Genomic DNA, 14,011 nt, shown 5'->3' with positions numbered 1-14,011 from the left:
CATTCTGTGTTGGCTAGTGAGGTGTGCCCTAGCGAGACATATGTACTTCAACTGTATTGCGCACCGAGAACAGCTGACATACAAGCTCACAACCGCGTCACAGATGAGACCATCGTGAGCTTGGAGGTCTGCTATTCATGGCCGTCCTCTGTGCGCGACACCTTCGCGGGACAGAGCATAAATTAGGCTTGACGGGCTGCAGTTGCGCGAGCAAGAGCAGGTTTTGGTGCCATGAACATAAGCTCTCCCTCCGTTCTTATGATAGCCACTGGAGGTGGGATTTGGGGGACAACTGCTTTGAATTGCTATTATTGTTTACACACAACAGAATCCAAGAAATATATATTTCAAGAGCGAGAGATCACAGTAAAAATCCTAAGCATTCTTCTTCCACACTGGGAGAAAAACAGCATCTGAAAGTTTGATGGGATGCATTTTTACACGTGAGGCTGTGACCACTTTTACATTGCATCTTACGAGCGGTGGGGTTCATTTGGTGCCGGTCTGCGCGCACATACTGGTTCTTATCAGTGTGACGTTGTCTGTTAAGGCGTCTATACAACCGCTTCATTCAGGTTTACAATTACTCCACGCCTTTCATTTGAGCTGTTACCATCAGGCAGGAGGCAGAGTACCATTATCAAAAAAGAAGGGTTACAAGACTTTGTTTGTGCCATCTGCAGTGCATATTTTAAATAAGGAAATGTTTAAATAGCTCTACCACCTAACCCCTGCAGCATGATCACTGTTGCTGTGTTATGGGAATGCATTTTATATGTATTTTAATGCATTAGTGTATTCTGTTTTTTAATCTTTGTATACTGGTTGCCAGTGTGCCAAAGGCAGATTTCCATTTTATTTCAAATTTTATGGACAATAAAGTTGTATTATTCTTTATCTTTATAACAATAGAAATACATAGTTAACAAAACATTAAATTACAATCAGAGAGGCATATTAAATATATATATAATTTTCTATGCTATGCTATGTTGATGAATTGAATACAGGACCACAGTGGAAACAAATTCCCAGGACTTTTTTTGTGTTATCCTTTTAGCCTAAATGTCTTACTGTACCTCTGTGCAGTTTTTTCTGACTAATGAAGTATTCAATCAATCAAAAACTCATGCCCTGTTTGACCTATAGGCGCACCACCAACGTGGACACAGTGGGGCGTGACAGCGAAGCTAGCAACACTGCAGAGCTCCGGAGTCTGATGCTGGATAGGAGGGAGTGGAGGGCGGCAATTCAGACATCCCAAATTGATGTTGGCTAGTCCGTACCCTCGCATTGTATCGCATCGATTTAGGTAGAGGATCAAATGATTGTACACCTGGTTGATGGTACAGTACATTCAGGATTCACTGTATTAAACTTGCCAAGCCTAGACCATAAAAAACAGAAACTATGTGGATAGGGATCCATATAGAAACGGCGTGGCTCCAATGTGACCAGCCTGTGACGTCAGTTATCTATGACGTCAGTCATTTTACTGTACGTGACATGGGCACAATCACAGCCCCTTTGATTTATTTCCATTAACAAATGAAATTAAACTAGACATATGAGATATGGAGATCCCTGATGTCATCAGTGTATAGGACATGCCCATATACTGTATGGGCATATCGGTTATCGATGGTTCTGGACAACTGGATCTAAATATAAGCCTATATTTTATGCCCATATATGGAGGTCCATGAAGTCATCAGTATAGGCCCATATATGGGTATGCTTATTATGCATATTAGGGCATTACATTAGGATCGGTGGTTCTGGACAACTGGATCTCCATATGCATATATATGGGTGTATCGGTTGGACCGGTGATTCTGGACAACCTCCTATCGAAAGCGACTTGTACACTGCACTCCCTTTGAGTCGTCTGCGATGCGCACAGCAAGTTTGAAGTCGGTCGGTCAGGCGGTTCTCGAGATACGCGAACTACAGACGGACACACAGACAGAGATGTCACACATTTATAGTAGGACTACAGGCACTGGCCTACTCGGGAACGATGTAAGTTGGGAACGATGCAAATAGGGAATTCATGCCCCACCCACCCTATAATGCAAAAAATGCATGCCCATATATGGAGATATGTATATCTGTCTGTCCTGGTCCCTTTTATGGAGATATGGGCATATGGGGGGATCGGCGGTTCTGGAAAGTCCTTGTGCAGTCAGTGGTACACGTCTGTGGAGAATGTGTGGACAACGTCTGAAGAGTTCGACAGGTGTGGGCAATTTGCCAAATCAAGCTAAAACTGGGGTTGCCATGGCAATCAATTGGCTCATTTGGGCCACGGCAAAAGGTTGAGAATCACTGCTTTTAACTGCTTCCTCCTTTCTGCTGCAAAACCAGGCCAAAACATCTCCCTTTTTTTGAGTAGGCTATCTGTACTTTACTTGAGTATTTGTATTTGGATATAGACATTTCAAAGACAAATATTGTACTTTTGACTCCATTATATTTGCCAGACTGAAAATAGGCTTACATGAGGCTTTGTATCTGTTTTCTCCATACATGGGCATGGTCACTTTGTCCCCCGGCCCCAGCCAAAAAAGTCTGTCCCCCTTTCGTCCCCTTTCGTCACGAACTATTCATGACATCATTATTATGTCACAAAAATGATAAAATGATTTATGCTTTTCAGTTATAAAGTGGTTTGTAGGTGTGTTACATACTAGGACTTCATTCTGGGTCTGGCAGAACCAGGTCTCCTGATCTTGTTTTAGGAAGGGAAACAATTGATTGTGAATTAACCACTTAAGCCATTTTCACAATGTGTTCTGACCTTACAGTTCTGCTATTTTCGCTATTATAGTTTTTTTTGTGTGTTTTTTTTTTTGGGGGGGGGGGGGTATTTTGAAAAGCATGCACTTTTGAATAGGCTACTTAAGTATTTTCTTTTTCAATTACTCCAGTGCTTTAACTCAAGTACAAATATTTGACAGAGCAACTTTCACGTGCAGTTGAGTTGAGTAATATTTGACCAGGACAGGAGTATCTATACTTTGACTCAAGTACTGGGGTTGAGTACTTTGTCCACCACTGAGAATCACAAATTTAGGTCAGTGCTACAAATGGAACCAAGCTTAGGCGATGGGGTTGCCATGGCAATCAATTGGTTTATTTGGGCCATGGCCAGAGCCTTTTCTGGCGGTTCTGGACAATCGCCTATCCAACCGACTCGATGCCGGGCATTGCACAGCACTCCCTCAGGTCGGTCGAGTTTGAAGTTGGTCGGTCGGACAGTTCTCGAGATACGTGGATTACAGAAGTACGTATGTACTGGGATTTCTTGCATTTATTGTAAGATAAGTCCTCCTCCACCTTTCTGCTACAAACCAGGCCACAATCATCGTCTCCCTTTATTATTTGTCCTTTTCCTCATAATTGTGTTTGATGTGTTTCCAGAGTTTCCCCTGATTCAGCATTTCAAATATGGAGTCTCCTCCCTGGTCAAACATCCGCTCGAAGAACACAGCACCAACTATGATGGTTACCGCAAACGTGGATGTTCTCCTGAACAGCAAGTTGTACACGGACCTCGTCGTCAACGTCATGCTGAAACACCTTTCTTTCTTTCTTTTTCGGTGCCACCCCAGGGTTCTCGTACCCCTTATACCCTTCACATTGTGTGTAGTCAGCCTTGTCAGTCTGTGATGTCACACGTTTCAACCAATAAGCAAAGCCAATTGAGACACAAAGATCTCCATATATGGGCATAAAGGCACAATGTTTTCAATATGATCAGCATATCCATATTTGGGTGCATGAATAAAATATTGTTTCTATATACTTTTATAGCCACCGCCAATTAACTGAAATGAAATGCACATGCATTTCATTTCAGTTGAAAATGCACATGCGAAATGCACATGCGTATTATTATACGCATGAAATGCGTATAATAATAATTCAATGTGTGTATGTATGTGTGTGCATGTACGGTATCTGTCCTTTGTGTATCTCGTGTACCCTTTGACCGATCAACTTCAAACTCGGCGTGCGTATCACAGAGGACCCGAGGGAGAGCGGCACCCGGGATGGAGTCGGTCGGATAGGTGGTGGTCCGGAACCGCCGATCCGACCAATATGCCCATATATATATCCAGAATGCAGCTGCACGCTTGGTCTTCAACCAGCCTTACTGTAAATCACTCTGGATTAAGAGTGTCTGCTAAATGCCCAAACTGTAAACTGTATATAGGCATATGAGATCCGGTTGACCATAACTGCCGATTTGACCGATATACTGATGAAATCAGGGATCTCCATATTAGGCATACTGTATATGGCGACGCATCACGTTGCGTGGCATTGTGAGCTTGTAGATCTGCTATTTTCAGAAGATTTTGACATATTTAGAAAACTTGTGAAGTGGGACATTCTTCATAATGAGTACTTTTGCTTGTGGTACTTTAATTCATTAACCACCAGAGTAAAACATTGTCTATAGCCAACCTTGCCAGCGATTCCGAGCGTTTTCACTGACTCATAAAATCATAGAATATTACGATCCATCCACCGATCGCTTTAAAAGACGTTGCAGAGTCTCGTAGAATCGGGGAGAAAAAATGCGTGCCGTCGCAATAATCTGTTCCATAGTTATTGGCAGTTGAATGTAGGTTGTTTTCGCCAAAAAGCAACAGAAAGCAGAGAAAAGGGCATTTTGCGATCACGTGATTCCCTGCTTCACTGGGAGTCAAATGGTGACTCATAAGTTAGCGAATAGCGCCATCTAGCGTAAAAACTGAAAACACACACCATGCATCAAAATACATCATTGCGGTGTGGACTTTGGATTGACATACGTAAAACACGTCATTGGCAGTTAATGAGTTAAGTATATTTGGATATTTTGTAGCCTACTTTTACTCAAGTTAGACTTTGAATACAGGACTTTAACTTTTAACAGAGTTTTCCTACATTGTGGTATTGATACTTTAATCGGAGTGCTTCTTCCACCACTGCCTAACCTGGAATTCCATATTTAGGCATGGGCTGACTCATCGTGATGACCAGAGCATCACCACTGAACAGTACATAAGCAACAGTGACAGTCTGACACAGTCAGATTCCCACTAACGATCAAGATGGCGGACAGATATCCCATAGCTGGCAGACCAGTTCCCATAGCCAAGAGGCGCTTGATGGACGTGAAACTGTGTGAACTGGGAAGCTGGCTTCGAGGTCGGGACTTCACTCCAACCGGCGTCATGGCGGCCGTGCGCAGGGGTCACGACAGATACAACAACAAGTACATCAACGTGAAGAAGGGAGGTGTTGGTGGCATCGCCATGGTTTTGGTCGGCTACGTGGCTATCAGCTACCTTTGGAGTTACAATCACATCAAGCACGATCGATGGAGGAAGTACCACTGAATCTCGGCCACCTTTAACCACTGGTTGTGCGGAGTCCCTCAGGGCTCTATGCTAGTGTCTTTTCTGTTTTCGCTCTACATGAAATATCTTCGCTGAAAAATAGCAGATCTACAAGCTTACGAGCTGTTCCGACAAGTTGCAAGGAACAGCTTGTCGGAAGGAGCATGAATTGACCTTTGGTCGTCAGCGATTCTCAACCATTATCACTTCAAGGACCCCAAATATGTATTAGGCTATCAACCCCCATTTGATACCCTTTTTATCTCCCCCTGTCTAAACTGTAAAAGCCTCAGTGTTAATTTAACTCTGTCTGGATGTACAAACGGAACCAATTTGGTTACATTTACATTCTCAGAGTTACAGACTCGTAAGGGGTTACATTTCTACACTCAGTTACAGACCCATAAATGTCCATTTGGACCCCCCAGTGGTCCCCGGACCCAACGTCGAGAGTCTTTTTTTCTAAGGGTTGATCTGTGATCATGTTTCTATGAAAAAGTATGCCAGGGTAATGTGGCTTCAAAGTGAGGTGGGTTTGATGATTTTCGTGATAAACTTTACATACATTCTCTATGGGATGAAAAATGTATGATTGAAGTTAAATATTTCAAAAAGTAAAAACATTTACAAAAACATTAAGGATAAGGATAATTCCTTTTAACAGGACGTTCATGAAAGTCCTTGCGGGCTTGTTTCCAATGAGGGCCTGTGAGCAATTAGGGGTTAAGAGTCTTGCTCAGGGACAAATTTCATTTCATCGACACATATGCTGGTGTGGCCTGGAATCGTACCTGGGGCAACCAGGGCCTCTGGCTCCCTAGGCGGGTTCACTAACCACTCAGCTATGGCCACCCCCAATCACCCTTTTCTATGTGTGTAATATGCCTGTATGTTATGTGCGTAAAAGGTTGCGCTGTTTTAAGAGTGATGAGTTTGTGACACCTGGTGGTAGAAAAGGTTACCAGCATTGGCCGTTAAAAAAAAAAAAGTTATAGTGCTCAGTGTGAACAGCCCTTTATGTTGCATGTGCTCATGTGCTCCATGAGAGAGAATGTGACAAGTTAATGTCACCTTGTCTCTCTGAACATTCAAACTGGTGGATCTGAAGTGTAGGAAGAATTAAGTTGTCTATCCACTGTCAGCCAGTAGAATGGAGATGTGCAGTGTCCAGATACTGCTCTATGTGTTCAAATGTCTTGGGCCCAGTTGACAGAAACCACTTTAAGAGTGCTGCTGATACACTCCGAAAGGCCCTCATCACTTTCACTCAGGACCACCGAAGTTGCCTGTCAACCCCCCATATGCTGCAATCATATGATGTAAACATTTTCACTGCTCCTGTGATTACTAATCCTGACACTGTTCCGTCTGATAGCACTGATAATGTGCTTACACCCTTTAGAAGTATTCCCCCACCAACCGCAACCCTTCGATTGAAATGTATTGCAGATTAGTAGAGGATGATGATGTCACTACTACAAGAGAAAGATAAGCATAGATCTCATGGCAACCTTGATAAAATTGAGAAACAAGCGTTGCTTGATTTGAAGTCTGACAATTTGATTATACTATAAGGGAGGCTGACAAAGGCGGCGCAGTTGTAGTACTTAATAAAATAAAAATCAGATTATGTAAATGAGTTCTACAGTATACAGACAGTTATTGGACAACAAATTGTACACCAAACTCACTTCGAATCCAAGTGGATATTTAAGACTACAGTTATTGCTAGTTTACAGGATTTTGTTCATGCTGGTGATATAACAAAACAATTATTAGATTTTCTAAACAACCAACATCCCAAGACTCCCGTTTTTTATACTTTGCCAAAAATGACCTTGACAAACCACTCTCCTCCTTTGTTGATTTTTTTATTAAAGATGTTTTATTAAGATGGTACCGACCAACCCCTTGGCTCACGGACTAATTGCAGCATGCCACGGTATTTTAAGCATGTCCTCAGATGACACAAAGCAAGTTCTGCAGTGTATGTACTGTATGTCACTGCTGGTTACAAATCATATTACAACACAAGGCCATGAAATGCCATGTCATATCGCTAACTCAGTGTACTGTGTGTGTGTGTGTGTGTGTGTGTGTGTGTGTGTGTGTGTGGCCTTTTGTAATGCAATGAGTCCCACCCCCACTTCTTTCTGGGTCATGCCATCTCTAAACACCATATTATGTGAGGATATATTGCCACTGAATGCTCTCCGGCATGGTGTCCATAGTCATGGCAATAAAAACAATTCTAACTACTTTAATAGGCCTACCACAAATCCTGAATGGGTGAGGTCAGCAGCCATTGCACATTTGTCTTTTTGAGCATTGTGGCCATTTTAATAGTCTCTCACATGAATTAGTCATACTTATTAATACAAATACTTAATTAGCCTATTCTTTAAAATAAATGTGTTAGTTATGCCTCACAAGTTATATAAAATAAATCTTATTTCAAATCTCTTTCAAATATTTAAGTATACAAGGACAAAATGCTTTCAAAGAAACATATTTAACGACAAGTGTTGGGATGTTGAAATATAGAAGATGGACAGAGTGAGTCAGTAAATAGAAACAAAGGGTGAAGGGTGATGTGCCCTCCTTCATGCCCCAGACTGACAGCTGAGAATTGGATGCCTAACATAGGTTGTAATGTTCAGCGCTAATCAGAGCCACTCAAGGTTGGTCAAGAAGACATTTAGAGTGTTGAAAGGGCTTCTTATCAGCAATGCAAAGGTCTTAGAGGATGTCCAAAGTCTGACCCTGCCAATTATCACTCTGTATACAGCCTAACACTTTACTTGATGCATTCTACAATGTAACTGCTATGTAACTACTCTTTACAGATATCTTATTCCTTGTTTGTGTGCGTGCGTGCGTGCGTGCGTGCGTGCGTGCGTGCGTGCGTGCGTGCGTGCGTGCGTGCGTGCGTGCGTGCGTGCGTGCGTGCGTGTGCAGCTAATCTCAGACACCACAAGACCAATCTCCATCAGACTTTGTGTATACCTACAGTACATACTCCTAGCAGGCCAAGCAACTTTTTGTATGATTGCAAAAATGTCATATTCCATTCCAACTGGCTATGTTTGCATAGCAAAGTTTGCAGGAGCAGTCTATTTTAACAGAAAATTGAGGGGCCTCTAAACTAGTGGTTCACAAAGTGGGGTCTGGTTCCAGGGATACCCAGCACAATCGGTTTAACCACTTTAACCATATTTGTATTTGTATTCAAAAATAGCTGATCTACAAGCGTGATGCATGATCTTATTTCCTTTATACGAGAATTTGTTTTATTTCTATTTGGTTTTCAGATAATATTACATATTACAACCGTTATGGATTCCATAACAGATGAAAGTTATGTTTCCAGTGACATTGGACATTCTAGAGCAGGGATGAGCAATAACCCACCTATCTCCCAGACTCCCTCCCCAGTCGTGGTTCAGAGTTTGAATTAATGTAGAATTATGTGCAGGATATAATTTGCTGACAGATGTGATGGGACTTAATTTAATTGACTACATTTTCTTTTAATATTTCATTTTAAAAGAAAAGTCCTCTCTCTCATATCTATGGCAGTGTGCCAGTGATTACCCTCCCCTGTGCCAATGTTGGCAGCCATGCCTAAGGTTGCCTACCCAGAGAAACCTTAAAACAATGCAATACACTTTAACTAAACCCATTAGATTTGAGTCGACTAAATCCACTGCAGATTTAGTTGACTAAAATCTTATGAAATGTTGTCAACTAAAACTAGACTAAAACATTTCAGATGAGTCAAGTTAGTCAGTTAAGGTCATTTTGTTCTCATACGTCACAGAAGAGCCCTGCAGTAATAGCTGAAGACAGCTGGAACCCTTGGCAGGGACCGATATGTTCTGCAGAGGAATTCAAGGTTAAAGGTGTAAGTTAGCACTACCCAATTGAAAAGGTTTATGTTGATAAATACAGTATCAAGGTGTTGTTGGAGCTCTCCAATTGGCTGCGGCCCAGTGTATCACCTTGCAGACAGCACTTTCCCTATAAATGCACGATAATTACTTACTGACATCAACTCTTGACCTTGTGTCACACTGTACTTGATCAGCACCTCATAAAGAACTTAAATTTGGATTGAGCTACTTAACCACTTAAACCCTATATATACTTAGTTGACCGTTGTGCGCCCCAGGGTTCTATACTTAGTCTACTCCTTTTTTCCCTCTATACACCAATTATATTTGCTGAAAATAGTCAATCTACACCTTACCAGATTGTTTTGTCCAAAACTCGTATAAACTGGAGATTTTCAGATGTCTCCCACTTCATTTCTATTGGCTATGATTGTCGTCCCAAAAAAGTCAAAAATTAGGAACGTAGAGTCTGATCTACCCAATCACACATTGAGGGGCCTCAAAACAACAGAGTGACAAAAGCCATTTCACTTCCATCCACAGAGGTTGCCACAAATGGTAAAAAGTCACTGTTACAGAAACACTGTGATCTCACCAACTTAAGTACAAAGGGTCTTGTGAGTCATCTGACAATGACCATCAAACAGTTTTGATTCCCCATATTGTTTGCCAGTAATTGCCTTACAAAAATGTGTGGGCGGGGTCTATTTCTGAAGAAAAAAGAAAAGAAAAAAGAATGCAACATCCAGTCATCCCCAAATTAGAATCACAGGGGCCTCTATTAGAGCGCACCTGCAAAAGGGCCATCGCTTCTGCCCAGGGGGCACCACGAATGTGAAATGTTGCACTGTCAATCATATAACCTCTATTTCCCCCGCGGCTACCTCGTGTCCTGACAGCTGCACCTCATGCCTGACACAGCACTGGGTAGGCAATCAAGTCTGGTGTAGATCTGCGAACAGAGGAGCACACTTTTGTAGTTTTCAACTTTTTGTTTTCACAAATTTCAAATGCAAGTTCTGCAATAGTTTTAATCATCTCCATTGTAATCAAGTGGCTGTATTCACCAGGCCAAAAGGCTGGTGCTGACAACTAGGACCATGTTCAGCCCTGGAAGCTAATCAGACACTCAAGGTTAGACAAGACTGCAATGCAAAGGTCTTAGAGGATATATAACCCTTTCCCCAATAATGTTTAATTATTAAATAAATACAAATATTTAAAAAATATAATAAAATTAATACATAAATAAATACATTAATAAATAAATTGACCCAAAAGTAACAACAAAACAAAGTATTTCCTTGCTTACGGTAATGAAAGTATTCCAGAAATATGCGAGTTATGTTGGGTGGACACGGTTGCCGCGGGAAAACAAGGAAGTGTTGATCAAATAGAATCAATTTTCGGTTACTGCATTGTCTATTTCTCGCTTAAATGTTTTCAAAAACATTCTTGAGAGCAATGTTTAGCTGTAGACAGCCTTACACTTTCATTGATGTACTGCAAGTAAAAAAAAACAAACAAAACTATTCACAGGTAAGTTGTGCTCAAGGACAAAACTGATCACAAAGTAAAAATGTTTTTACTAACACTAATTAAAACATTTTATAATAACCTACAGCTTATTTAATCCTTTTCAAGCACATTAAATTTCACTGTGCAATTGTTCATAGTGCTTTAAAGTGCATTGCCAAGTTCAAGTCTGTCGTGTTGTTTCATGATTGATCTGAACATGACAAGTGGTTTCCTTGGTTGTGTCAGTCAGCTAAGATAGACAAACGATGGCAGGTGAGTCTGTTGAGGTCCATGTGTTCCAAGTATGTCACAGAGGACATACTTGAACACTGCAGTACCAACTCATGATAGCTGACAGCCTGACACTTGGAACCCTTGACTGGGACTGCTATGTTCCACAGAAGAGTGTAAGGTTGAGGGGGCACGTTAGCACTACCCAGAGGTGACAAGGTTTCTGTTGATAATTGGTAATGTATTGTTGGCCCAAATCATCACCTTGCATATCACCTTAAGTTACCGACAGCTTTGCACTTTCCCTGATGCACAGCTCATGACATCGACCCTTGACATCGAGTCACATTGTTTTCACAAAAGTGAAAACCTTTGGTTCAGCACCATATAAAGAGCTCGAAGGTTATTTCTATTTGAAATGAATACAGACACTAAGTTTGGTACTTATACATGGATAATCTCTCAAGACTTCTGGGGGGGAAAAGTATTTTTTTCCTTATTTTTTTGTACCGAATGGGTTCCCAGATTGATACATGGATAGATGTCAAAACATTCAATGTACAGAACTAATAATGACCATTTGTATTTTTTATATAATTATAGTAGACCTTAATGACTTAAGTTGATGCCTTATTCCATAGTGTACGAGTCCTGCATTATTCACAGGCGATTACAACTTTGAAAGGAGAAAGCACATGATACAAGTGTACTTTCAAGTATGCTTAATGGTCAGTAGAAGGAATCCCAAAACAATTTCACAGCGTTATCTTTGTCCTCAAGGATATGTGAGGCAAACAATGCCACTCCCATCACCAGCACAATGTGGTGTAGAGTTATAGAGTTGTTGACCATGTAGATTTAGTGTCAATGTATAGAGTGAACAATAGTCTGCATCTGTATTCCGGTCAAATCTGTCCGATTCCAACTTTCCTGAATCATAACTTTTGTGTTTTGCATCTGGGTGCCTTGAGACCTTATGATTTCCTCCCCACTAGGCATGTGATTGTGAACTGTTCACACACAAATAGTGACGCACACACGCACGCACAGACGCACGCACGCACGCACGCACGCACGCACGCACGCACGCACGCACGCACGCACGCACGCACGCACGCACGCACGCACGCACGCACGCACGCACACACACACACACACACACACACACACACACACACACACACACACACACACACACACACACACACACACACACGTGCATGTTGATGTTCTATATATGTACAAATTATGGTCTCCATTTTCAATTTGTATTCATGATAATAATTGTCAGTGTCTGTTCTATATATACCCCTGTTGAGCACTGGTTGAAGAAAATTATTATTTATGTGTTTTATGTTATTTTAACAGACTGGTCAAATTTGACCGGGAACACTGAAGTAAGGGGGGATGCAGCGAACACTGCAGGAGGGTTAAGAAAATAGATGATCGGCTGTAATGATTAAACACATTTGATTAAAAAAACTAAACACAAAAAACATGAACACTAAAACCCCTGGATCCATTTTTAATTTTTTATAGATCGATTTATTATGTGGAAGATATTGTTGCCTTTTCATTAACAAATGTTATAAATAAAAAATAAGAATCAATACCAAAATAACATTCTATTCACTTTTAAATTGATGACACAGAGATTTGATGGGTTAAATGCACAGAAAGAGCCTGTAACAGCTTCTAGATTTTTTTGTGAATCTCGAGAGAAAATATACTTTTACTTTGCATCTGAGGATGGACAGAAGCAAATAATAACACTCTCGTCACCAACACAACGTGGTGTTGAGGTCATGGATTAGTGCCAATGTATAGCGTGGACAATGGAAAACAGCTGCAGCTGTCTGCATCTTTAACAACTTGGAATATCCACTGTGATGATTAAACGCATTTCATAAAGTACATGCACACTAAAATCCCTGGATAAAATGTGTATAGATCAATTTATTACATGGAAGATATTGTAGCCTGTGATTACTTTGTGACACTTACTTTTAAATCCATGACACAGGAATTTGACGGGTGAAAGACACCGGAAAGCCATGTAACAGCTAGTTATACATTTAGTGAATCTGGAGAGAATATAGTTTACAGTGAGGTGGGAATTGAGAAGGAAATATATTCATATTTTCATGTTTTAATATAATGATTTCAATTTAAATGAGATGATTTTAAAATGACAATTCTACCACCTTTTACAGTGCAGTGTATGAGGTGGGGAGCAATGCTTGTGCTATCAAATCTTTAATAGCATCACATCAAGCCATCTCATTGGAGACTCCAAAATAGGAAGTAAAACAAAGGCTCTCCATGTACTCCCCTCCTCTGTCCTTAATCGTATAAGGCCCTATTGGTTAAGATTTACACACCTCCACCACCCAAAACAGAACCGCAGCAGGGTAATAATAATGGATTTATGAGCTCCTTCCAAACATGGTCCGATGTCTTTATAAACAGAAAGGAACGGCGCTGGGGGAACACAGGACGCCAGGACACTTGAAGGTAAGAGATAACAGGAAGATAGACTGGAGAGGCAAAACAAGTTGGTCAATTATGAATAGCAAATGGATTGGATTGTGCTATTAATTTGTTTACATCCATGTTCACTGTTTCCCACAGAGACCAACACATCCCGAGTCATCCAACTGGGTTTCAAAACAAGGCAAGTCACTGTTTGTGTCATATAGTTACTTTCTGGCCACCTAATAGCCTTCCAAACAAAGGTTTCAGAGGATACTGCCTCTGAGTTGACAGAGATAATGAGTAGAACCCACTGTAGCTGAAACAGCTCTTTAACCACTTGAACCCCAGCACGCCCATTCTAGAAGCGTCACAACATGGTGTGAGCTTGTAGATCAGCTATTTTGGCGAAGAGATTTGGTGTAGACGGAAAAAAGTGGTCCACGTATAGTTGTAACTCAGGTCCATTATATTGAGCAGTGTTGAGAGTGAGACTGCCCTGTT

General features: G+C 41.1%; 2 protein-coding genes across 2 annotated transcripts in view; one reads left to right on the top strand and one right to left on the bottom strand.

The window, feature by feature from the left end:
• Positions 1-14,011, top strand: part of mtss1 (MTSS I-BAR domain containing 1) — a 745,180-nt gene that overhangs the window by 401,454 nt on the left and 329,715 nt on the right. The gene's annotated exons all lie outside the window — the stretch shown is intronic.
• LOC308082012 (cytochrome b-c1 complex subunit 9-like) lies at positions 3,381-3,572 on the bottom strand (the record flags this gene model as incomplete). Its single annotated transcript, XM_080423621.1, has 1 exon — positions 3,381-3,572. One exon carries the CDS (start codon positions 3,570-3,572, stop codon positions 3,381-3,383), a length of 192 nt encoding a protein of 63 aa, XP_080279747.1.

The sequence above is a fragment of the Gymnoscopelus braueri genome (genome assembly GCF_963280865.1).
Source record: "Gymnoscopelus braueri genome assembly, chromosome: 3".
Lineage (NCBI taxonomy): Eukaryota > Metazoa > Chordata > Actinopteri > Myctophiformes > Myctophidae > Gymnoscopelus > Gymnoscopelus braueri.
This window is presented reverse-complemented; position numbering and strand designations above follow the sequence as displayed.